The 25,879-nt window shown below is 53.9% G+C and overlaps 1 protein-coding gene across 1 annotated transcript in view; it reads right to left on the reverse strand.

Moving 5' to 3' along the window:
• The window catches only part of GALNT14 (polypeptide N-acetylgalactosaminyltransferase 14), an 81,185-nt gene extending 56,868 nt beyond the window's left edge, over nt 1-24,317 (reverse strand). The window contains exons 1-2 of the mRNA XM_021712577.1: nt 24,255-24,317; nt 23,616-23,785 (exon numbers count right to left, since the gene is read on the reverse strand). Of these exons, the coding sequence (XP_021568252.1) occupies nt 23,616-23,785; nt 24,255-24,317 (233 nt within the window). The remainder of the gene's footprint in view (nt 1-23,615; nt 23,786-24,254) is intronic.
• Nucleotides 24,318-25,879: the final 1,562 nt, after the last annotated feature.

Genomic DNA, 25,879 nt, shown 5'->3' on the forward strand with positions numbered 1-25,879 from the left:
CTGTGATGCCCTCAACAGAAAGCAGGACTGTTCCCGCTCCCCGCAGGCCCAGCACGCTGCAGAGGTAGAACAGGGCAGAGAACTAGTGGACTATTCTCTCTACCCGTTCCAATCTCCCCAACTCCATGGCCAGAAGGGAAAGGAAAACCCTGTCACAAGGCACACAGTGGAGGCGGGGCTCACTGCCTGGGAGAGGGTCCTCTGTCCCCAAGGGAGCAGCCACCTGTGGGACCGGGTGCAGGGGGCGTGGGTATGTCCTCTCCCATGCCCCTCTGACACTCACCCGTCATCAGCGCTGGCCCAGAACCACCTCCGGGTTGACACCATCTTGTCCCCGCCTCCCCTCACCACCAGCCCCAACTCAGAGCTGATGTGAATGAGGAAGAAAGACCAAGAGGAGGACGCTCTCAGCCAGAGATCTTTCCAGAATACCGCATCTCTCGGGATAGAGGGCAGCGAGCTAGCCACCGGCTTCTAGAATCAGAGATGTCATTTCCAGGTCTGAGAGCATCTAACACATCTCAGTTCAGTTTTAGGTAAGGAAGCCGGTCCTCGGTGATGGGGAAAAGGTCGAAATGCCGAGTCTGGGGTTGGTCCCTGGCTTCAGCTGAACTCTAGAAGAGAAGCATGCAGTATGAAAATACGACAACTGTAAGATAAAAAATTCCTTTTAATCTCATGTCATGGGCAACACTGATACACCGTAAGGCATGAAATTCGTATTTCATGTCAATTTCACTGGGATTTCACATACAGATTAATTTGTTCATCCACATAGACATACACTGCTCTTCCTGCCTCGACAGCCACCCTCACTGAGTGCTACCGAAACCCTATGTCCCAGAAAAGACCCTGAACGAAATAGTGAGATTTGCTCTCCCGTTACATGGCCACCTTGAAGCTGCTGACATGTCATTAATTCCAGCAGATTCAGAAGGGAATAAGTGGGTCAGAGCAGAGACAGCTGACCTGCTTAGGAACTGGTTGGGCTCTGCGTGGGCAGCATTCAGAGATGGCCCCACTGCCCGCCTCCTTGTGAAGTCCCTTCCCTTGAGGGTGGGCGGAACCAGGGGGCCTGCTTCCAAGGAACAGAATATGGCGAAGGGCACAGGTGGTCCCTTTTGTGAGTAGTTACGAAAGACTGACTCCCATCCATCTGGCTGTGTGCCTTGGGGAAGCAGGCCGCCATGCTGGAAGGAGAGCCCGCAGGTCGAGAAACAGAGCCCAGCTTCCGGCCAACAGCCCACGGGGGTCTGACTCCCACCCATGACCGCATGAAAGAGTTGGAAGAGGATGTTCTCCAGATGAGCCCTGCAAAGACGGCGTCCCAGCTGACCCCCAATGGCTGCCTGGGAAGAACCCGGAAGTATAAGATTCCCGATCACAGAGCTGTGAGATGACATGTTATGTTAAGCCATTAAGTCTCGGGGTAACTTGTTTCACCACAATAGAAAACATATCCAGGCATCCTTGGATATCTAGAAGAACAGGCCTCCCAGGGCTTCCCCCTCCCCTGGGGGAAATGCGAATTCCCTTGGGTCCTTGTGGAAGCACTCTGCACCCCACAGTGCTCCCAGAGTCCCCAGGGGACCCTTTAGTCATGCTCTGCAGGCCTCCACTCCACAAGGTGATGCCAGGTGTGGGGTGCCAGATGTGGAATGCCCCCACCCCAAGGGAAGCTCTCCCATCGTGCCCTTGGGGTTGCACCATCTGCTACAGACTCAGCTCCTTGAGGGCTCTTCCTATGAGCCACAGCACAGAAAATGACCTGAGGGACCTTGTTCATCTCGCCCTGGGATAATGGAACATAATGGTTATCCTTCTACATGTATAAGAGAGCCATTAATTCCTTTCGTACAATGGATGCCCAAACCCCGGGCTGCAGACTAGTACCAGTTCGTGGTCCATAAGAGCTGGGCCGTGTGGTAGGAGGTGAGCGGTGGTCAAACCAGGGAAGCCTCATCTGTATTTACAGCTGCCCCCCCCGCATCGTTCACATCACCGCCTGAGCTCCATCGCCTGTCAGATCAGCCCTGAAAGCCTGCTTCCGTCTCCAACATCCTGTCTTTGTGAAGCAGGGTTTTCTGCAGTGACAGCAGGTGACACAAAATGACGGAGTAGACCGGACATAAGCAACACACGGCCGGTGTCACTGTCTCCCATCACCCCAGATGGGACCCTCTAGGGGGAGGAAAACAAGCTCAGGGCTCCCTCTGATTCTACATTATGGTAAGCTGTATACTTAGTTCATTGGGTATTACAATGTAATAATAATAGAAATAAAGAGCACAGTAAGTGTAATATGCTTGAATCTTCCCAAAACCCACCCCCTTGGGTCCGTGGAAAAGTTGTCTGCCACAATACTGGTCCCTGATGGCAAAAAGGCTGGAAACTGTTGGATAGAGCTTTGGGGCTTAATTCTCTTGCAGAAGCCCAGCTAAGAAAGACTGTTCTAGATGTGATCACAGACACCCCTCCATTCTCTGAGCACAAGGCCATTTTGGCAGGGGATTTGGGCTCAGGGTGGGTTGATTTAGGCCAATGTTCGTGACCCCTGTACCAACTCACCCCACGTTCTTGGGGGAATCTTGGCCAGGCAAGCGCAAGGTCTGCATTCTCCTCTTGCTTCTTGGAGGGCCCTGCTGGGTTTCTCAGCCATCTGCTCTGGCAGTCGGATCTTTAAGCAAACCTACACCTTGACAGTTCCAGGGCCTTTCCACCAGCCAATTAATCGCGGGCAGGAGATGAGAGTGCCGAGCCCAGGTTGGCTTTCCTGGCAATGTGAGAATGCCCTGTGGGGGTCTTTCCTGACAAACTGGGACATTAACTAGGGAAGGGGCACTGGGTGTGAGAATCCGTGTGTCACCGGAAAGCTCAGTCCCAGCCTCCATTTCTGAGCCACCCACAGCTGGAAGACCTTTCTCCCTTTGGCTTCAGGCAACCACCAGGGTGGCTGCGATATTGGACTGGAAGGGACCATGAAGACAATCTACTAAGCAGCCACCACACTGCGAGCTGCCAGAAAGGCTTTCCAGGAGACGTCTGTGCAAACTTGACGAATAAAACGTACAAGGGTCCAAACATTCGGCAACCGAGAAATACTGTATGAACACTAACGTACTTTTTTTGGCAAGGCACCGATGCACATTAACACAGCAAAGGTTCCGAGAGTCCTGCTGACCTTCCGTTTGCCACACTTCAACCTCAAGACCAGTCCCGTCCCTATCTCTGCTCCATTTTTCCTAGCACATAAACTCAAACATTCCCTGGACATTCAGTTGGTAAGTCACGTCATGGAACATACTACTAAAAATACTTCATGGGACACTGGCTTAAAGAACTTTGGCTCCAGCGCCTTCCTTTCTGATAAATGAGGAAACCAAAGCCCAAGACCGTGACCTGACCTGCCCAAGGCCACACTCCAGGGCCAGAGTTGAGATGTCCTGGCTCTCAGCTTATGAACTTGCTAGGTTTCCTTCTGGTACTCGGGCTTGGGGGCTGCCATTAGACAGCGCCGAGAGGCCTCAGCCCCAGGCTACATGGGTCACTGGTCACCTCTGTCTGCTAGTGCCCTTTGATCATCCTCTCTCCCCAGAATACTCCCACTTACTTCTCTATGTTGTTGAAGCAATGGAAACGCTGCGTTCCTGTCTCACGGCCACCAAGGGTCGCGTGCTTTATTAAGGGCTCGGCTCTCTGCCCTTGGCCTTGGTGAGATGATCCAGTACAACTGCTCCCTTTGGCTTTTTTTGCCCTTCCTTCATCTTAAATTCTGGCGTTTCCAGTTTGTGATGACCGCAGCCCCAACCTGAATCTCAACGAGCACCTTCTCTAGGGTGGCCCCGTGAGGTGGCCTCCCATACCTCGACCAAGCCTGCTGAGTGGCCAAGCTCTCCATCTACTACGTGCCCATGCCCAGGAGACATCTCGAATCCTGCTTCTCTCCGCTGCATGCCGACCTCATTAAGCCTGGTCTTGCCGATTTATTTGTCTTCCTTATCTCCCCATCTGGCTGTGTTCAGCATTGCCATCAGGTCTCTTCCGGATCACTGCAGCTACCTTCCAGCTGCATCATCCTGCCGAATCTGCCCGCACACCGCAGCTGGAATGATCTTCCCAGAACTGCATTGTTCCTGCCTTCCGACGCTGCCAACTGCTCGCAAAATCAAGTAAGGATTCTGATCATGGCTACCATCCTTAGTGGTCCGGTGCCGTTTCCAAATCCTGCCTCCCGCACCCTCAGCATCTTAGCCGTGTTCTGTGTCACCCGCCCTCTGTCCCTCAGGGACCCCTGAGGCGCTGTCCCTTTCCCATGTGTCTGAAATGTACCCTCTCTTTGGAGTTTTCCCCTTCTGATCTTGGCTTGGAAGTTACTCTCTCCCTGGGAAGTGTTTCTCAATCCCCTGAGGCTTTTTCAACGTGCCTCTCTGGGACCCGGCATTCACCTCACACTGGAATTTATTACCAGGCGCTGTGAAATTACTTTCTGTCTCCTCTCCTGACTGTCGCTGGGATGAAGCCAAGGACTTATTTGTAGTCGTAACCTCAGCACCCAGCATGGGGACTCAACAACCAAAACACACGACAAGGGTCTAGAGGATGAGCAGGCAATAAGGGGGCGCAGGATGCCGGGGAGCCTTTCATGAAGTCAAAGTCATAGGAGAATATATCCTCTGCCAAGTTGTGGGGACTGCAGAGAGTGAGCTGGGCGAGGGCCAGGGTGGGTAAGGCAGCGAAGAGAGACCAAACCCGTCTCCAGAACCGAAGGAGTGTCCGAACGCTGAAGCCTGGAGCCATGGGAGGAAGAACGGGTAATCTGGGCTGACATCCTGGAGCACAACTAGATGGAGCCTGGTATCTGCTGTGTCTGGCACACTGGAAATACCCAGCTGTGTCTAAAGGCTGGGGTGTCCTTGTCCAGCGAGTCTCAGGGATGGCGAGCAATGCGTCCTCAGGAGAGGAAGAGGGGCTGAAACCTGCCACAGACTGGCTCAGACTCCCTCCTCGCCAAACACACATTATCCAACATGCAGCCGCTCGCCACGCGTGGCTATTGAGTGCCAGAGACATGTCTGGTCTGAATGGAGATAAATTATAAGGGAAAAGACACGATTCAAAGACTCAGTGTGGAAAAGAACGCCAAATACTTTAATTTTTTTTTTACACCGATCCCATGTCCAAATGATACTCTTTGGATATATTGGGGAAAACAAAATATATTATTAAAATTAATTTCATGTCTTCTGCTTTTTAAATGTGACTCCTAGAACATTTTAAGCCTCGTACGTGACTCACATCTATTTCTATCGGACATCATTATCCTAAGCAGTCACCGCACTTTAATGTTTCCATAATCCAACTTAAAATTTCAATATTTTAAGCTTGTGTCAGATAATGCTTTTTAGGTGTCGGTTCCTTTGTATGAGCAAAATAAGATAAAAACATTAGAGAGACCATTACTCGGTTGGCAACATTTTATTTTGTGGGAGAGAATATATTTTTAAAATCCCATCTTCCACCGTCATTTCATAACAGAAAGGGCATTTAAGCACCAGAAAAGGCCACAATCTCAGAGTAACCAGCAGCCCTTCAAGGTTTAAAATTTAGCTTCCAAGCCAGGCTCGGAAGCTTGTAATCCCAACTTTGGGAGGCTGAGGTGAGTGGATTGCCTGAGCCTGCAGGTTCGAGACCCACCTGGGCAACTTGGCAAGACCTCATCTCTACAATAAACCAAAAAAATTAGCCGGACATGGTAGCATCCGCCTGTAGTTCTGGCTACTTGGAAGGCTGAGGCGGAAGGATCGCCGGAGTCCAGCAAGTCGAGGCTGCAGTGGCTGGGAGCGGCCACTACACTCCAGTCTGGGTGACAGAGTGAGACTCCAACTCAAAAAAAAAAAATTAGCTTCCAGAAACATATCTCCCTCATCCTGTCCATCCCGCCCCCCAGCCCGTGGGTCAGCCCTGCACTAATTCACCAACTGCCATCCGAAAGGACTGTTCGAGAGTTTGCTCCCCCATGAGGAGAAGCAGGCACTGGGGACTCTGAAAGGGGCAGGAGGGGACACGGGTTGAGAAACTGCTCACTGGGGACTGTACTCACTATCTGCGTGACGGGCTCTACAGAAGTCCCAGCCTTGCCACCACACAAGATACCCATGTGACAAACCTGACTGTGCACCCTCTGAATCTAAATTTTTTGTGTGAGTTGGAGTCTCACTCTGTCGCCCAGACGGGAGTGCAGCGGCACACTCCTGGCCACCACAGCCTCACCATGCTGGGCTCCGGTGATCCTTCCACTTCAGCCTTCCAAGTAGCTGGAACTACAGGCACGTGCTACCACGCCCAGCTCATTTTTGATTTATTGTAGAGGCACGGTCTCGCCAAGTTGCCAGGGTGGGTCTCAAACCCGCAGGCTCAGGCAATCCACTCATCTAGGCCGCCCAAAGTGCTGAGATTATAGGTTGAGCCACCGAGCCCAGCCTAAAATTTTTTTTAAAAAAGTTTGTTCCACTAAATCATGACAAACGAGTCTTTTCTGACCACCCTCAGCAGAAAACATAAATATTAAGCCCAGGAGACAGGCCGTCTCCCATGCTGTCCTGGAGCCAGCAGACCCGCCCAGGCACTTGGTGCTGCCAACTTCTTGGGACACTCCTCTTGCCTATGCCGACTGGCCCAGCCCAGGCTCCAAAGGCCCACCTGATGTGGTACAGGCACAGCTTCTGGCTGTGTTTGGAGACCTTCTAGAAACAGTCACCGCTCCACCATGCACCAGGGTCTTTCTGCTTTTCCTGACAACTAACTTTGGTCTCGTAGGTGACCACTCCCCCAACGCCAAGGTCTGGGGAGGACCATGGAGGATGTGGCAGTGCCTTCTCTCCATCAAGATCCACAGCTCTTTGGAGGCTACAAGAGGTTTCTCTTGGGGCACTGCTAGGACTCATGTCAGCTGGTACCAAGCACCACCGCCCAGGCGGCAGCTGTGTGTGTGTGCGTGTGTGTGCTTGTGTGCATGTGTGTGCTCTCGAAAGTCAAAGGCAGGGCCTCGCTGGGACCAGAAAGTGTGGAGGTGGGCCAAGGCTTATTTTTGCAATGTTTCCTGAAAAAGATTCCTTGGCGTCTGGTCTTATTTTAGCCCTGTTGGAGTCACATTATACAACAGTCAGACCAGATAGGGCTTGCTGGATCCTCGCCATGTTCTTAGCAGAGCTTTCGGTCTTCACAACGGCCCCCCCACGTGCTGTGGTTTCTCCTTTCATTGGAGAAGAGAGGGCGGGCCACCATGGGGGAACAGTGAGCTCCACCATCAACCACACAGTCGCCCCACATTCGTGCCCCCACGAGCTCCACGGGATGCCTGTTGGTGACCGCCTGAACTCACAGCTCCCAAGCCTTTACTCCATATTGGCCTGTCTCTCTGCCTTCTGGCTTGAAGGCTGCATGCTGGAAGGTTCTGGAAAGATGAAAAACCACGGGTCTTGGCTGCTCCTCACCTGCTCGAGAATGACATCACCCCTGGATATTCCCGGAGCTATTTCATGATATTTCTCAGACTTCCCAGCTACAGAATTAGAGGAGAGTGATTCCTTCCTGTTATCTGACGTGGAGAAAGATCTTTGAGTGAAAGCAGCTGTCAGGTGCCACAGCCTGGTGACCCAGGGGTGTGCTGACCCAGCAAGCCAAGCTCAGGGTGGTCTGCTTGTGGGCTGAGGGTCCCAACCTCTTCTCCAGAGGACTCAGCCAGGTGCCACTCTGGAAGTCTGAGGTGGTGAGAGAAAAACACAAAGTCTCCCCCGAGTCCATCTTGCACCTAGACCTGCCTCTGTCATCTCCTGTCACTACCATTTCTGTGCCCGAAAGCCCTACCTGGCCCCTGGTCTGCAGCATTGCAAAAGCTTCCTGACCTGCTTCTAGCCACAGACATCACCTTCCAGGCCCCCTACCCTCTCCGCAGCAGACTCCCCCCACACTGCTCTGCCCCTGGGACTCCCTCCTCCACCCCCAGGAGCAAACTTGACCGGCATCCAAGGCCTCCACCCTCAGGCTGGCTCTCCAACTCCTTCACCCCGTTCCCTAGCAGGTGCCTTCTGGCCCTAATATGAGGGAGAACCCCCAAAACAACGGGATTTGTAAAATGTTGTGTACGTATTCTTCTTATGTGTTTAAACTTCAGTCACCTTCCTCTGTGGGATGCAATACACCTATCAAGACGCTTTTTCCACTGCTCAAAACAGTTTTTGAGCTCGTCCATATGGATGCCTTTTCATGCTTCTGCCGTTTTTTGTTATACCTCTTCCACATGGGCAAAATGTTGCCCTTGGAGGACTTTTCTCATCCGGGAAAATAAACAAAAACAAAAAACATTGCTCAAGGAAAGATCAGGCGAATAGGAAGGATGAGGCACAGGGGTGGGGCCATTTTTTGGTCAAAAATTGCTGAACACTCAGTGTGGTGTGCAGGTGCATTGTTGTGGTGGAAGACCCAGTCACCTGCTTGTCACAACTTGGGTTGTTTCTTTCACAAATCGTGAGACAACCTCAAAACTTCCAGATAAAAACAGATGGGCTCCTAGAACACTTACCTAGTGGGGAAAGCCTATACTACAAGGGGCCTGCCCTCCAAAAGACATTGACTCCAGCTTTCTTGGGGTGTCCTTCCTACACCAGGACCCTCACCTCCCTTGACCATGCCTTACGTCACGACCTCCACACACCTCCCAGTCCAGTCGCCTCCCTTCCTCTGGCTGTGTGCATTGCGTCTGCTGTGCCATGTCTAGCTGGAGTCATGTCCTCAGCACCCTTCCCGTGGTTGCCCTCTCCGCGTGGCTGGGCTGTCCTCCTAGGCAGCCCATGGCCTTCTGTGGCAGGGGCCACTTTTCCACTTCCTTATGTTCCTATGGACAAGTGATTCGACCCAACGGAGTCAATGTTTTCGTCTCTAAAGCCAGGGTCACAGCACAGCGGTGAGCCTCGCGTGAGAACATATATAAGGTCCTGGCGCACGTCAAGGGAACGGCGGGATCGATACGGCCTTGCCGATTATGGTCCTGATTTATGTGCAAACACGGAGAATTCTTTGTTGAGGGAAGATGGCTTTAAATTACCCATGGTTGGAGCTTCTTCTTCTGCTCGGAGGATTCATGTCCACACCTGTACCTGCATCCCAAACCCCAATGCTGGCAGTGGTTTGGGAATGACCCACCGAGGTGCTCTTGGCTCCGCTCACTCAGCTGATATGATTGACAGTCTGAGAGCCAGGGCCCGGGTCAGGCTCAGGGGACGCAGAGAGAAGTTAGCGTCCCTGTCCCGGGTGGCACAAGAAGGGGACACGGAGTTAGCAGGTATCTGCGACTCAGAGGAACGGGTGCGGTCAGAGGGAGACACCCAGCCCCACAGCCCACATGACTTCTTGAGAGTCTGCGAAGATGAGGCTGCGTGAACCTGACTGTACCAGAGGGCAAGAGCCATGGCCAGGCACAGGCGGCCCTGCCCTCGGGGCAGGGTGAGGATGAGGCAGCGGCCACGAGCCCACAGCATTTGCAGGGTTCAGAGGCAGAGTAAGGCCTCTGTACTAGAAAGTTCTCTGGGGGACAAATGATCAGGGACAGAGCCAACGAGGAGGGTGGCGGGGGGGTGGTGGGCAGCCGTGGGGCGAGGCAGTGAGCTCTGAGACATCTCGGAGGTAAAGTCAACAAGATGGAGGGGCGGGCAGGTGCCACGGATTCAGGCTTGGGTGAAGGGGGCGTGGCGGCTGCAGTGGAGAAGAGAGCACAGAGATGCCAAAGCCTTGAGGGGCGGGCCGAAGGGTTGGGGCAAGGGGCAAATGACGCATCCTGGGATGAATCCAGGTGACGGGGAGAAGCAGGAGGCAGGAGAACGGGCACAGTGATGCCGGCTCAGGTGGCTTCAGGGTCATTGCAAGGGTCAGGCGAGGTCAGGGGGTGAGAGTGGCTTGGGTACAATAAAGCTTCAATCAATATAAGGGGTTTCTCTTGTCAGCTGAGCACTGGGGCTTGAGCCTATAATCCCAGAGCTTTAGGAGGCTGAGATGGGAGGATTATTTGAGGCCAGGAGTTCAAGACCAGCCTGGGCAACATAGTGAGACCCCACCCCTCCCCACCTCTACAAAAAAAAAAAAATCAGCTAGGTATGGTGGCACACACCTTAGTCCCAGTCACGAGGGAGGCTGAGGCGGGATGGCCACTAGAGCCTGGGAGTTTGGGGCTGTGGTGAGTGATGATGGAGCCACTGTACTCCAAACTGGGCGACAGCATGAGGCCCTGTCTTGGACATTAAACAAAAATATAAGGCGCTCTTCTTGTGGCCCCAGGGACGCCAAGGACATCTCCGAGGACATTTCCTGATCCTGCCCCTTGACAGCCCAGCTGGCCTTGCCCTAACCATGAGTCACACGTTCCCAGCAGAGCCCTTCTTCAGTGGCAATCGCCCTCCCCATTCCTCCCACGGCTCTCCTCTCTCCATCCTACCCCCCACCCCCCCCACACACACAGGAGGACCCTCTCGGCTGTCTTCTCCTCTCCTGCTCTCTTCATCTCTTGCCAGACACACTTGGTACTGCCGGGTCCCACCCCCCATCACTCCACTGCTGGCCTTGGCTTCCAAGCATAAACTTCACCAGTTCCTAAACTGAGATTGGTAGGGGACCCAGCGCTGAGAGCCAAGGCGGAGGCCGGCATACTCACTGAGCCCCCGTGTTCTCGGTCCAGCTCAGACTCCGTGAGCCCTAGCATCTAGATGCAGAGGTGGGGCAGTACAGAGCCACGACCTCTCCAAATACGTCCATGCCACCCCCTTCTCCATCCCTGGACCCATTGCCTCTCTGCTTGCCTCCCAGACCTGCCTCAGCCCACGGCAGTGGAGCCAGCCCGAAGCCTGGTCTCACGCCTGTCCTAACTTGATGACTTGGGGCACAGCCAACAGTGGCCACCAGGCGCTGCCTAGAGCGACCAGATGATGCCCAGCATTTGACGTGAATTGTTTCACCGCACTGAGAGACTATGACGATTCCCATCTTACAGATGAAGAGATAGCGTCTCGGGGAGTTTGAGTGACTCACTCAAGGTCCCACCAGTAAGCAGCAGAGGTGTTTCATCTCCAGGTTCAAGGGGCCGGAGACATAGCCCCACCACTGAATCAATGGTCACCTTGCCTGGGTCTCAGCTTCCTTCTCAGTGAACTGGCCTCTTCACCCAAAGGACTCCCGAGGACACTCTGAGAAAGAGATGGAAAGTGCTTCGTGGAGTATGTGCAGACATGAGGCCTGAACACTCTTATTTTAGGGTTGGCCTACAGAGCCCACCCTCCCCTGTAGAAACTGCCCCAGGCCTGGCCGCAGCCCTGAGCCCAACACAGCCCTGAGCCTGTCCGCCGACGCTGGTTCTTCCTGGCAGTTGAGGAACGTGTATAACATCACAAGAGCCCACGATTCTTTGAAGCCCTTGGGGAAATGGTAACAGAACTTGACAGTGCTCCAGGCATTGGGGGGCTGGATGTCTGTGGGTTCCAGCTCCTTATTCTAGACTGGAAAGCGTGGGCGGGTCACCACCATTGGCGGCTAAGCTGCCGTCCATGTGATGGGCCTACTCCGGGAGCAAACGGCTCTGCCATTGCTGTGTCTTATAGATTAGGGCCCTCAGATAAGTGAAAGGACAAGTGAAACCGAATTCCACATGCCTCTCGTGCTGGGAGGGTCTGATGGGAGGCATGAGGGGGTGGGAAGGCCCGCACGAGGAAGTGGACAAGGCGACCACAGCAAAGGCTGGCCCTCATGGACCTCACGTTCCAGGGTCCAAGTACCACCAGGAAGGGAAAAAGGCACCCAGGGCTGGGAGAGCAGGTGTCGGCAGGAGGGCGCCATGCTTCTGGAACCAGCCACCAACCTATTCTGTTCCTCAGCTGGCTTCCACACACCCTCCCAGGCAGAAGTCTGTTCAAGCCAGCAGATAGAGCTGGCAGTGACCTTAATAAGCATCTCTGACTCAATGCTCTCATCTGACACGGGAGGAAACGGACACCCGGGTAGCTGCCAAGAGCTTTGGACTGCATCTGAGAAAGGGCTGCATCTTCCCAGACTCAGTCCAGCTATTTTTACCCCATCTTTATCACACTGCCTCAATATGTTGGACAAAAGGCCTCAAAGCAACCAGAAGAGGTAGATTCTGAGGGGGCTGAGAGCTCGGCTCAGTTCTTGACTCTTGGGTGAAGGGCATAGACGGATGCATAGAGAAGGGGCAGGATGCTTGGGTGGGCACTTGATGCCGAGACACTCATGAAGAGGTGTGAGCCTCCAATATCAGTAGGAAGAGGCAAGTGTAATCCCTCAAGGTGGCACCGCCCCCTCCAGAGAGGCTGACGTGAAGACAGACAACAGATACCACCACCTTGCCTCCAGAGAGGCTGGCCTGAAGAGACAGACAGCAGTGACTGAGGACCAGTATGTGAAGGAACTGGAACTGTGCTCCAGCCACCCTGTTAAACATGGGAAAGAATCTGCAAGGGCTACTCAGGAGAACAGATCCCACAGATGTGCATATCCATGCACCCCAAGAGTCAAGTCCAAGGTGAATTGCAGGAGCTCGGGAGCGCTCCAGACTGGAAAGATACTACATGAGCCACAGGAGAGTAGATACATTTAAGGGGAAACTCCACAGCAATGAGCATGAACAACTGTGTCTTGGCCGCACTTCACACGTAATTCAGAGGGAAGCCAGACACACAAGGGTGCACACTGTGTCATTCCCTTTACACAACGCTCCAAAGCCAGGTGCGTGACTCTCGGCATTGGAAGATGGGACAGACAGCGACGGGGAATTCTCGCCCATGCCATGAAGGTGACTTCTGGCAAACCCATGACGTTCTTTTATCTAGCTCTTCTCTGCAGGAACACAGGTGTGTTCTCACTGGGAAAATTCTTCCAGCCGTACCTGCAGGCAGTGTGTGCTCTTTTGTGCGTATGCTGTGTTACCATAAGAAGGTTTATTAGCCGGGCTCAGTGGCTTAGCCTGTAATCCCGCACCTTTGGGAGGCTGAGGTGAGTGGATTGCCTGAGCCCGCGGGTTCGACACCCACCTGGGCAGCGAGACCTCATCTCTACAATAAATCAAAAAATCAGCTGGGTATGGTAGCGTGTGCCTATAATTCCGGCTACTTGGAAGGGTGAGGCGGAAGGATCGCCGGAGTCCAGCAGGTCGAGGCTGCGGTGGCCGGGAGTGGCCACTGCACTCCAGTCTGGGCGACAGAGTGAGACTCCAACTCAAAAAAAAGGTTTATTAAGAAAAGATGAAGAGAGGTATTGGTGTCGGGCAGATGGTGGTCTTGCAGGAAGATTTCAAAAGCCACTGAACTGGAAGAATTCGATACAGTCATGAAATAAGCAAGAGCCGCAGCCGAACTTCACAGTGCTATAGTCTCCACCCTCCTGCATGTCCCCCATGACACCAAAGAGAAGACCCCCAGGGTGTAGAGAGCAAGTCCAGGACAACCCCTTGCCCCTCATCCTCTGGCCTTTAAATATAATTCTGTGGCTCAGCCTATAATCCCAGGCTGAGGTGAGTGACTTGTCTGAGCCTGTGGGTTCGAGACCCCCCTGGGCAACTTGGCGAGACTTCATCTCTACAATAAATCAAAAAAATTAGCCGGACATGGTAGCGCGTGCCTGTAGTTCCAGCTACTTGGAAGGCTGAGGCAGAAGGATCACCGGAACCCAGCAGGTTGAGGCTGCAGTGGCTGGGAGCGTGCCACTGCACTCCAGTCTGGGTGACAGAGTGAGACTCTAACTCAAAAAAACAACAAAAAAAGATAATTCAGAGGCAAGGGAACCAATACCACACTGCCTCTGGTGTTAAGGAAATGCTGAGCGGATGGGCTGGGCTTATCCTCAGGGCTTCAAGGGGACGCCTCCCATGGGAAGTGATCCACAGGGTGGACTGTACCAGCCGGGTCAGGGCAGCAGGGTAGTTACCAATGGTCCACCTGGGGATTTACTCACTGGGGAACCCTACCTCTGTGAGGGTATACTTCCAGGCTTTTTATTTTAACCAATGTATCCCTCAATAGCTCTGGACTCAACAGTTTGTAGAATGAATTCTTCATGGCAAATATTTAACCCACATCGGTTTTCCTTCCTGGGCACCAAACGTTATATCGACATCTCTTTCTCTGGCCGCACCCCTCTGGCAATGTGAAATAGAGGAGGCAACCCAGGGAGGAAGGAGAGGAATCTGCCCCAGAACAAAGACCATTTTGGAAGTTTCAAAGTCACGCAAGGGTCTTCTTGGGTTACCTGCCTGTTGGGATTTGGCCCGGATACAGAGCAACAGATGATGCTACTCCCGTGTTGGATGATCGAAATACGCTGCTTGAGTGCCTTCAGCAAAGCTAAAATATAATGATTAAGCAACCTTAACTGGAAACCCTGTGTCCTCATGCATGGTCTTTTTTTCACACATACACAGGTCACACACACACACACACACACACACACACACACACACTCAGTGAACTGGGGTTGAATAGAGGTTTTGTGTTTGTGACAGAATGAAGGGAAACATATGGACCCAGAACCTGAAAACTTGACTCTGAGTTTCAGTCAGGCATGGACTGGCTGTGTGACCTTGGACACGTCCCCTATCTTTTCTGAGCCTGAGTCTCCTGACCTAACCTGCACGGCTTAGTGTTCTGCTCAGGTCTCCACAGCTCATGCCAGTGCTCCATCGAAAATTCAGCAGTGAGTTTGGGGGCGAAGGATAGACCCCTTTCCCAGACCCCACCAGATCCTCCTCCCCCAGGGCCATTTCTTGCTGCCCATGTCTCTGGCCTCACCTCAAAACAAACTCCCTGGTGGGAGGCCCCATGCCCCTACCCTGAGGGTGCTGGTGGCTTCAAGCCAAGCTCCCACATTGTGAATGGCCGTCTGTCCCCTCCATGCTTGGTCTGGGACTGTTGTCACCCTTGGGGGAGGGGACCCACCACTGCCTGGTCCTGTTTAACTTGGCCCCACCTTGGCCCCTCCCTTGGAAGGTGCTCCCACACACATAGGAGTATGTCACTTTGGACACCCCTCGGTGGCCGTGACAAGGATGCAGACCCAGTATTAAAGTGACAGCATCCCAGGGTTTACGGAACTAACTTGAAGCACCTCACCCCAAATTCAAGACTTCCCACAACATGATGCCAAGTCTTCCTTCCAGAACATTCTCCCCCTCATCATCCCACACTCTAAGTAAACAGGGCTGAGTCCTACAAAACCCCAGCTCTTTTACCCCCTCATATTTCTTCATGCTGTCCCCTCAATGTGGAATGTCAGCTCCCTTTCCAAGCCCTCCCATTCTCCAGTCCCACCCAGCACCAGCCCAGAGGCCATCCCCTCCCAAAAGCCCCTGCCATCATCCGTGTGGAATCCATTCTCCCCCCATGGGTCAGCCTCATGGGCTCTTTTTCACAGGGCAGCTCCTAGCTCCTAGCTCCTGCGCTCTGCCACAAGACCAAGTCGGAAATAACCACCCGAGTCAGAAGCAGTGTGGGAGCATGGAGGGAGTACTTGAGCACAGCAGACAGGAAATATGTGCATTAACTCCAAAATTGAGAATGAGGCTCAATGTTGTCCACATCTGCGCTTCAGGACTAGGTTCACGCCCCTTCCTCCCGTTATACCAGGAGCTCCCGGGAAGCGCGACTAATTCCCAACACAGACTTTACACGTCGCAAGGCTTGACACATGTGTCGAGCACACACAGAAGTGAGTGACATGCACAATGCAAGGTCAAGGTTGGCGGGAATTCACTAGTAAATGAGGTGCGAGAAACAGTGAGCCAAGGCACTGTGTCCAGATCAATTCTCGGCAAGTGCTGGTCTGCTTTTGAAGGCAGAAGAGTAGCCCCTTTGGGAAATCTCCCTGAAACTCAAAGAGCAGCAGGAAAGACCCACAGGCCCAGCGCTCACGGAACCAGGGGACCAGGAATGGAGAGGACCCTGACACAGAGACACGTGCGTCCTCCTCGCCTGGCGAGAGCCCATACTGAGGACCTGCAGGTGGTACTGCAGGTGGCTGCCCAGGGCTGGGGACACGCTCTGATGCACAGCCACTTCCAGGACGTTCTATGACTCTTGTGGTTGTTCCCTCCCTTCCCCGGAGCACCCTGAAACTTGGGAGTGCCCGGAGCGCGGTATGCTCAGAGCCACGGTCAGCAGGCTCACATCCTGTGCTAAAAAAACAGCACGAGGCGGGGACCAGAGTGTGTGGCAGACACGGCTTAACTGCAAAAGCAGTGTCTATGACGGGTCTCACCCTCCCCTCGGCCTTGATGTGGAATCGCGCACGCCGTGCCGAGCGCATGGGACAGCCTTGACTCCGAGGGGAGATGGACGTGTTTTATGCTTAGCTGTTCCAGTCATGAAGATTTTTATCCTATTACTGCTAAGTGATGAGTACAAGCAGAGAAATGATGGTGATCTCTGGCAGCCGTTCCACCCACGTAAATACAGTGCGGCAGAGAGGCGACCGGACCCAGCCACGGCCCCTTCATTTCCCAGGAGGGAAAAATGTCTTCCCGGTGAGTTGCATCAAAGTGGGGAATTTTCCCTGCAGGCGAGTGGTGGGCACCACACTGTCGGGGCCATTCAGCTCCACACTGGACAGAGGCTGAGGGAAGGCGCCACAGGGACCAGCAGAGAGGCCGTGCCAGGCGGAGGTGACCGCAGAGGCTTCCCCGGGTATGACTCTGCCCAGCCCAGGGCCCCCGTGCACCCCGCCAAATGTCCCCTGAGGTCCAAGTCACCCCAGCAGAGGCAACAGTAGGCAAGAGTAGAAGTCACATTTGCTGTATCCAAAGATTCTCCCTCCTGGAGGGTGTGTCTCCATTTCCAGCTGCTGACCTGACATGTTTTATGTACTACTTGGGTAATGGCAAATCCAGCTCTTGTCACCAGAATGTGGTGACAGGGTGGGGGTGGGACAGCTGGAAAATGGGACTATTTGCTGATCCAGTCAATGCTCTACATGTATAAACGGCAGAACTCCTTTGGGAAATCTTCTCGAACTCAGTCCAGCTAGATGTCATCTCCTCCTTACATTGAAATCGTTATTTGTAACACATCACCTACCACCCACTCCGATACACGGAGTCATGTCTTATCCATTCTTGTGACCTCAGGGACCTGGAAATTAAAGTTGTCATGCATGTTAACAGAACTATCCGCCTCAGTTACGCACAGTGGCTCATGCCTGGCAATCTCAGCATTTTGGGAGGCCAAAGTGGGAGGATCACTCAAAGCCAGAAGCTTGAGACCAGACCAGGCCAACATTGCAAAACCTCATCTCTACAAAAAATAAAAATATTAGCCAAGTGTGGTGGCACACACCTGTAGTCCCAACTACTTGGGAGGTTGAGGTGGAAGGATCACTTGAGCCCAGGAGTTCAAGGTTGCAGTGGGGTGATCACTATGCTCACTCCAGCCTGGGCTACAGAGCGAGACTCTGTCTCTTAAAAGAAAAGGTTAAAAACTGTTGGCCTTGGGGGGAATTGGAGCTAGGAGGTCCCTAGCCCCCATCTGGTTCAGCTGAGCTGGGTGGGGCAGGTGGATACATGTGTAAGTCTACAATGGGAGACCAACCACAGAAGAATGAATTTCTCTATAAGTGTGTGGTCACTCAAGGAACACAAAGGGTTGGTGCTGTCTAGTTGGACATGCTGATTTCGTAGATGAGGAGATGAGAGAGGGAGATGGGGAGGTGCTTCAGGCCACTGCAGGCACCTATTCCCACCCCTCTCACCTGTCCAGAGCCTGGAGATGAGGGGACTAGACCATGGTGTGTCTGCAGGCCTAACTACATAGGCTTCCGTCTCCAGTGAAAATTCACGTACTCATGAGGGCAGGGCAAAGGCTGCAACCCAGACACTGAGGGGCAGGACACCCCTGGGAGTGGGAGAAGCGTCTTTCTGAGCCACCCTGGGTATGGCATCCCTCCCTGCCCGCCCCATAGGCACTGTCAACCCCTCAAAAGGGAGCTCAAGGCCCACCCGTCTTAGCTCCGTCCACCCCTCCCCCCAGCTGCCCACACTCCAGACAGACCTCCCGCCTTGCACAAAATACCGTGGGCTCCATGGGCAGAGCCCGGCTCCATTCCACATAGAGAAACTGAGCCCAGGCTACACGGTGCCCGCATGGCTTGCCTGTCAGGGGTCCATACCCACAACACCAGTAACACAGTGGCCTGCGGGTGAGTGTCTATGCCTTCCCCGCACCCACCTGTGTCTCCTGCCACGGCACTTCCAGATCCCGGCAGTCCCCCCAAGCCCATCCTCCTGGCCATGCTAATGCGCAGTTAATAGCGCCCTGTTTCAGGCACCGTCCAAACGCGTCCTATAAATCAGAATCCAATTACTATGCCGAGAAAATTGAAAGCAAATTGAATAAGCTCGGACCCCTCCCATGTGCCATTTCCTCACTCTTTCCAGTAATGAGGACTCTTTAAGGGAACGGCCTTTTTCCTTTGACTCTGGTCTGTTCTCCTGACACCTGTGAGCCCCCTGAGGATGCAGGGGTGACAAGAAGAGGGCTTCTTTCAGCTCCCCTTTCCCCTCTGCATGGAAGACTGTCCTTCCTGGCTTATTCTTCCTATCATGGTTTGACATCTATCGAGTCCCTGTTGGAGATGCTCAGCATGTCACTCTCCCTGCAGGTGGTGATGACATAGCCAGAAGGACCTCAGCTGCAAGGCATCATGGGAACACAAAAGCCTACATTGTAGGGGCCGACTGCCTCTGGGGAACCAGCAGTCCAGGGTGGGCCAATGCCCAAGGCCCAGGAGTGACCCCACAGCAGGGGCTTCTTGGTAGAGGGGGATGCCAGTCGCCAGGAGGGTGGCAGGATGCGGATTCTGGAGAGGAAGGAACTGGGAGGGAAGGGAGGGGCAAAAGGGACCCGAGAGGCCAGAGTCTCCGCAGGGCCTGAGACCGATGTCATGTCACCAGGGCGGAGGGGGGAGGTTGCAGCATGGGACAAGTGGGCGGCTTATTCCAGGACTTCTCTCCCCTTAGGCCCTCAGCTTTTCAGCTGGACCAAGTCACCCATGACCTTCACCTGGCCCACGGAACAAGCCACGGGTGCAAGCTGTGGCTTCCAGACTCGAGCAGGAAGCAGAAGTACCTGCAGCACCCACCAGGTTGCAGGCTACTGGACTCCACCCCAGGCTTCTGGGAGAAGCCCAGGAGTCTGTGTTTCTAACAAGCTCCCAAGTGAGGCTGACCCTGCTGGTCTGCTGGTTTAGGAGCCAGACCCAGAGAAACGTTGTTCTCAGCCCTGGCGACACAAAGGATGACCCAGGACAGCGGTGCTGGCATCACCCAGGAGCTTGTCAGAAATGCAGAGTCTCGGGCCCACCCAGACTCCCTGAGTCAGAGTTTAACGACATCCTCAGGTGATCTGCCTGTTGGCCTGTTTCAGCTCAAGAAGTGCTTACCTGGAGCTGTGGGACCCAGAATCCCTTGGGGAGCCCAGGGGGGGAAAAAACACTTCTACTGGTTGGAGCCTGGGCAGCATCATTAAAACAACTCTCCAAGGGATTTGGGTAAGAACCCTGGACTGAGAGGCACTAAGACCAGTACTGAAGACCAACACCCCACACCACTCGCTCCCATGTCCCTGGACCTGAGCCTGATCTTAAAATCCACCTCTGTTCTCTGTCCCCTCACCACACTGGTCACATAGTGACCTTGAGGCCCCCTTCCTGGCACTCAGGATGCAGGTGTTTCCTCAGTTTGGGGTTTGGTTGCATCTCTCGCCTGAGCAAAGATTTCAGCTTTCTGGCAGAGACCTTGCTATAGGCCTGCGGGGTCAACCTGTACATACACCCTGTTGTTAGAGCAACAACTGAAATGCCCAAAATATTTACTACGGGTTAGTTACACTGTACATATATCTTACTTGAACCTTATAAAAACTGAACTAGCCTGGATGTAGAGGCTCACTCCTGTAATCCTAGCACTTTGGGAGACAGAGACGAGAGGATTGCCTGAGTCCACAGATTCAAGACCAGCCTAGGCAATATGACAAGACTTCGTCTCTACAATAAAAAATTAGCTGGGTGTGGTGGTGCATGTCTGTAGTCCCAGTTATTTGGAAGGCTGAGTTGGAGGGGTCGCCTGAGCCCAGGAGGTTAAGGCTGTGGTGACCATCAATCTGCCACTGCACTCCAGCCTGGGCAACAGTGAGGCTCCAACTCAAAAAGAGAAAAAAAGAACACACACACACACACATACACACACATACACACACACACACACACACGCTCACACACACAACTGTATTAGGTAGGGTCTTTTTCTTTTTCTTTTTTCTGTCAGTTCTCTCTTTGTCGCCCAGGTTGGAGTGCAATGGCACGATTCTGGCTCACCACCGTCTCGACCTCCTGGACTCAGGTATTCCTCCCATTTCAGACTCCCAAGTAGCTAGAACTAACGGTGCATGCCACCGCACCTGGCTAAATTTTTTTTTTTTTTTGTAGACACGAGGTCTTGCTATGTTGCCCAGGCTGGTCTCAAACTCCTGGGCTCATGGGATCCTCCCACCTCAGCTTCCCAAAAGTGCTGGGATTACAGGTGTGAGCCACTGTGCCTGGCCAGGGATTATTATTTTTTAATCCTATTTTCCAAAAGAGGAAACTGAGAAACAGAGAAGCCAGACCACAGGCCTAAGCTCCCAGCTAGCTGGCAGCACAGCCTGGGTTGGCGACAGGGTAACCTGACCCAAATCAGGCCCTCCACCCTGGGCTGCACTGTCCTCCTGCTTGACCCTGCTCCAGGGAGGAGGCGTGAGCTCGTCCTGTTGCTGGTGATGGGTTGACAGTGCATGTTTGGTTTCGGTTTTGAGAACTCAGGTAAGAAGCAGGGCTGGATTCATAGTGGTGAGCCTCGGTGACAATGTCTGGGGATGTTTTGGGTTGCCATACGTGGGGGCTGTGCTTCTGGCATCCAGTAGGTAGAGGCCAGAGGCGCAACTCAATGTCCTGCAGTGCACACAACTTTTCGAAACAGTATTGTCCTGCCCAGAATCCGGGTTTACAGCAGGCAGGGGACCGGCCCCACTAGCTAGTTCAGCGGAGAAGGCAGGGCCCCCAAGGAAGCCCCAGAGCCCTATAGAGGATCCATTCAGGACACAGCAGGGAGCTCAGGATCACAGGATTAAAGGGCCTTGCTGGCGGTTCGTAGCCCCATGGCTGGGGTCTCCCTGAGAACCAAGGGCTGGGAGGGGGAAAGTCACCAGCCAACAGGGCCCCACTCAAGGAAGAACTAGGCCTTGCTGGCCATTCTCATCACCACCAGGGCAACACCAGGCTGGTGGCCACATGTGGCCTGGAGACGCTGATCCCATCGGTGGCCTCCACAGTGCTGGCCTGAGGCTGAGCACACGGTGGGTGCCCCATACCCCCGAGGGCTGTGGTCCCTGTGCCTGGCCTCTCCTCAGACCCCAACCTTTCCTCTTTTCCCAGAGCCGGTTCCAGAAGCCTGGAATCCTCAGAGTAACGCGATCCCAGCTCCTGCAGAGCAGGGTTGGAGCCTGAGGCAGCCATATGGCTGGCACTCTGCCCCTTTTTGTCTTCCCAGAGGGTGTCTAAATTCTGTCTACATCCTCTCCTTTCTTGCTGCAATGCCAGCAGATGATACTTTCTCAGCAGATGGGACACATGGGGCAGGGTGCAAAGCCTGGAACTGGACCGGGTGATTAGGCTTCTCGGGAGCAGGACATTCAGCAGCTGTCACCGCCCATGTCTGGCCTACAGCTAACTTTCGCTTCTGCCTCTACCTCGTAGAAGAGGGTGCGTGCAGAAGTCAGGGTGCTCCGAGGACACGCCTGCTCAGTGAGCCCCTTGGTGCCTCCTTTCTGCCAGTGGGAGCAGTCACAGGTGTCCTTGGAGGGCTCCAACCCGGATACACCAGTGACCTCCCCCGCCCAGAGGCGTTCCTGTGTCCCTTGGGAGAACCTCGGCCTTTGCATTTAGGACAGGGGAGGAATCACCCATCTGAGGTCCAGTGGGGCCTCGTAGACTCTGTCTCCTCCCTCTTCCCCTCTCTTCTCTTTGTGGTTTCTGCTTAGGGAAATTCAACAAACATATCTGAATTCAATTCTCTCAGCTGCCAAGGAGCAGGGTGCTTGCTGGGGAACCGACGTGACTTTAAGAAGCTTCCAGGCCAACTGGAGGCAGCAGGTAGTGTCCACGCCCTGCGTCTCCAGCTGTAGGGGCCTCCAGGGGAGATAAATCGCAGACTGGCAGAGTTAGAAGAAGCCATGATATCACCTAGTTCACCTGCCTTGTGCACATGGGGAAACCAAGGCCCCAGCTTCTTGTAGTGACAACAGTGATCATCCATGCCCGGCTGACCCTCTGTAGGACACATGCTATGGAAGACAGGGGTTCTGAGTTGTGTAGCCTTGTTGGAGAAACTGAGTCTACTACCCCTCACACGGCACCAAATTAAGAACCACAGAGTCATCACCCTTAGAAGTCATGAAAATCCTTTCTCCTCTGCTCATAAATCCCAGGGACCACAGTGTGGGTCCCCATAGGCCCAAAGCAATATAGACAGTTTAGAAGCCAAGGCTCCTACCGCAGCCTCTTGGTTCTGCAGGGCCTTCAAGCCCTCTGCCTTTGGCATGCTAGTCTGCCATTCAGGACCCATGCAAAGTCAATTTTCTACAGCAGATAGGAGACATACACACAGGGCTTAGGCACCTCTGGGCCCCCAGCGTGGAGGCCAGGAGGCTGGGGGGGAGGAGCAGGGTCTGAGACTGACCCACTCACCTGAAAGCATAAGGTTGACTGCTGTGACTCTAGAAAGGGTTGGTCATGAGGCCGACTGACTTCATGATGCCTCTTTTGCCGGGAAATCAAGCTTTCTTTTTTTTTAAAATTTGTTTAATATTTTATTTTAAAGATGTGAGATACAATTCAGGATTAGGTATACAAGTGGGCATTGTACAGGTCAAGTCTGGGCCTCCCTTTGGTCCCCACTTTGACTGATTTGAGATCTGGTATGCTTCTTGATGTTGTGCCCACCTCCCGCCAAAATCAACCTTTCCACATGGCCTGATACCTGCAACTGCTGGAGGTGTGGACTGATTGGGGACTGGCAAGACAGAGTCTGTGAGTAGGGAGCCCCACTGGCTTCTCTTCTCATGTAGCAAAATATGCAAGGGCTGGTGCAGGAAGGGTCTCTCCGGTGGCAAAGGAGACCACCACCCGGCTTCCTCACAGTCTGCTCACCCCGCCCCTCCCCCACGCCGGAAGCCAGACCACAGGAATCTACCAGGGAAAAGCGGGCCTTGCGGGGTTGTAGATGTGCCCCGTGTTCACGGCAAGTGTCCCCTGGGATGTCCATGGGTCAGGGGGTACAGGTGCAGGAGGCCATCGCTTTGGGATGGCGGTCAGCACAGAGCAGGAAGCAGCATTGGCAAGGCAAGTCACCATGTCCTAATCCCTTCAATGTCAGAAAACGGTCCACCTGCCCCAACCCTTGGCACGCGGTGGGCCCAAGTCAAGCCCGCTGCTGACCTGTCATGGCCGCCAGGAGGGGCAGGGGTCACAGCAGAGGGAGGTACCTCAGATGGCGAGTGTCCGGGACGGCCCGGTTGCTGGAGATCCGTTCGCTCTCCCGCTGGTTGAAGGCGTACAGCTTATAGGGGTCATCCCCGACACGCCACTTTTTGGCATTCAGATACCGTCGCTCAGCAAACTGGTCCCACAGGTCCTCCCAGTCGGTGTCCGAAGGCTGTGTGACAGGGCGACAGGAACGGGAAGTCTGTGAGAACAGCTGCAGCCCCACTGGTCCCCGTCGGACTGTCCGAACCCAACCCAGAGGCCAATGAGGCTCAACCCAAAACAGGGTCAGAACCCCCAGTAGCAAAACCATCAGCAGCCATCATGACAAGCAGAATGATGACAAGGACAACTGCCACCATCTCCTGAGCACTGGACACAGACACCAGGTGCCGTGTCCTGGGCACTGTCCTCGGACCCCGGCTCACACCATTTCACGGGGTCTCAGCAAGTCTGTGAGGTGGACCCTGTATACACTCCCATTATGCAAACGGGCAGGCTCTGTAGGCGGGTGCCCTGCCCAAGACCCCTGTTAGGAAATGGCAGTGTGGGGCTTGGGTTTTTGTATCCCGACCCCAGAGACCACCTCTCCAGGGCAATTTGAGAACATCTGGCCTAAAGCGCTGCCCTGTAGCTGTCACCGAGTGGATACAAACCACAGCCCCCTTCTCCTGCTGCAGGAAAGGCTGTGACAGGAAGGTCATGTCTATTAGATGCCTGTCTGTTCCTTTCTTCCTTCCTCCCAGGAATCTGACTGTTTTTAAGAGGCATCAATGGAGGAGTGAGATACCCCTCGTCGGGTGTGGATGGGCACTTTAGGAGGTGGATGGCAATTTCTGAGTTCTGATCTCGGTTCATTCTCACCCAAACCCAGATGCTCTTCCTGCACTGTGCTGGGTGGAGAAGACGAGACTCAGCAAGGTCACCAGCATGCCTGAGGCCACACGGAGGAGGGGCAGAGCCCGGCAGAGCCAGCAGTGCCTCCCGGCCAGAGCCCCGGATGCCTGGTCCCATACCAGCTCCACGGACTATTCCCACGCCAGCAGAAGGCTTGGGCCTCCCCTTGGCCAGGTGGACACTCATTGGGTGGCCACTGCCCAGTGCATGTTAGCACTCTCAGCCCTGGGGAAGGGTCAGTTTGTATCCAAACCCCAGGACGCGGCATCTCTAGGATGAGCCTTGGGTCCTGATCAGCTGATCAGGTTCTCACCTGGAGCATGGGGGCTGGTGACCCAGGGATGACGTCATCCCTGAGGATGTGACGCTCACTCGTGGGTTATGACCTCAATGGTCATGCAAGTGCAAGTGTCACAAGCTGACTGTCAAGGGGCCTGAGCTGGGAGCTGCCTGTCCTGTCCCCAGCAGATGCTCTTCCTGCACGTGGGGACTGGCCTGGAGGGCCCAGGGCAGGTCCAGCAGACAGTGGTGTGGGCACTTGGCTGCAACAGGTCTGAGGGAGGGGCTGCTAACCAAGCTGCATGTTCACCTGGGCACCACCGTGAGCTTATCCGGTAATTGATCTCCCTCTCTGTTATCTCCTTAGGAAACAGCAGTCTCCTGCTAATAGCATAAAATGAAGCTTTGGAGACCAGAGATTTTTATCCAATAATTGATTTTATTAATGTCCTGTGATCCTGCTGCCATGGAACATGCTAGAGGGTGTTTGGGTGGGGCATGAAACCCCAGGCCTGTGCCAGGCAATGTCACAGCCTGATGGCTGTCACCCCTGTTGGAACATCACACCACGGCGACCTTGAATCCCATCCTCGTGGAAAGGGCCCCAGCACTGTCCTCCATGTACTCTTTTCAGCTAAGTTCATGGATAAGTTGTGAGTCTTCCAGTGCTCCAAGATGGGGGGAGGATGTGGGTTCAGAAGTCCCCTGCTCGCAAGGGAATGCAGTGCTGCAGACACACAGAGAGACACCCACACCACACACTGCAAGGTGCACACAACTACAAGCCCCATGACAAGGATGTGGAAGCATGGAGGGCTGGGGGCCCTGGGACAGGCCCCTGGACATGATTCTGATGAGTTCAGTCTTGAAGGATGGGTAGGGACCTGGTTTGCTTAAGGGAGGACAGAGAGGGAATGTAAGTATGCAGTCAAAAGCCAGATCAAAGGCAGTCTACTAGTCATGGCTCCCTGGAGAAACAGACCCAATCATGTGTGTGCGTGTGTGTGTGTGTGTGTGTGTGTGTGTGTGTGTGTGTGTGTGTGTGTTTGTACACAGTCACATGCCGTGAAACATTTCCATCACGGACAGA

Source organism: Carlito syrichta, unplaced genomic scaffold, assembly GCF_000164805.1.
Source record: "Carlito syrichta isolate Samal-C Ts95f unplaced genomic scaffold, Tarsius_syrichta-2.0.1 Scaffold303375, whole genome shotgun sequence".
NCBI lineage: Eukaryota > Metazoa > Chordata > Mammalia > Primates > Tarsiidae > Carlito > Carlito syrichta.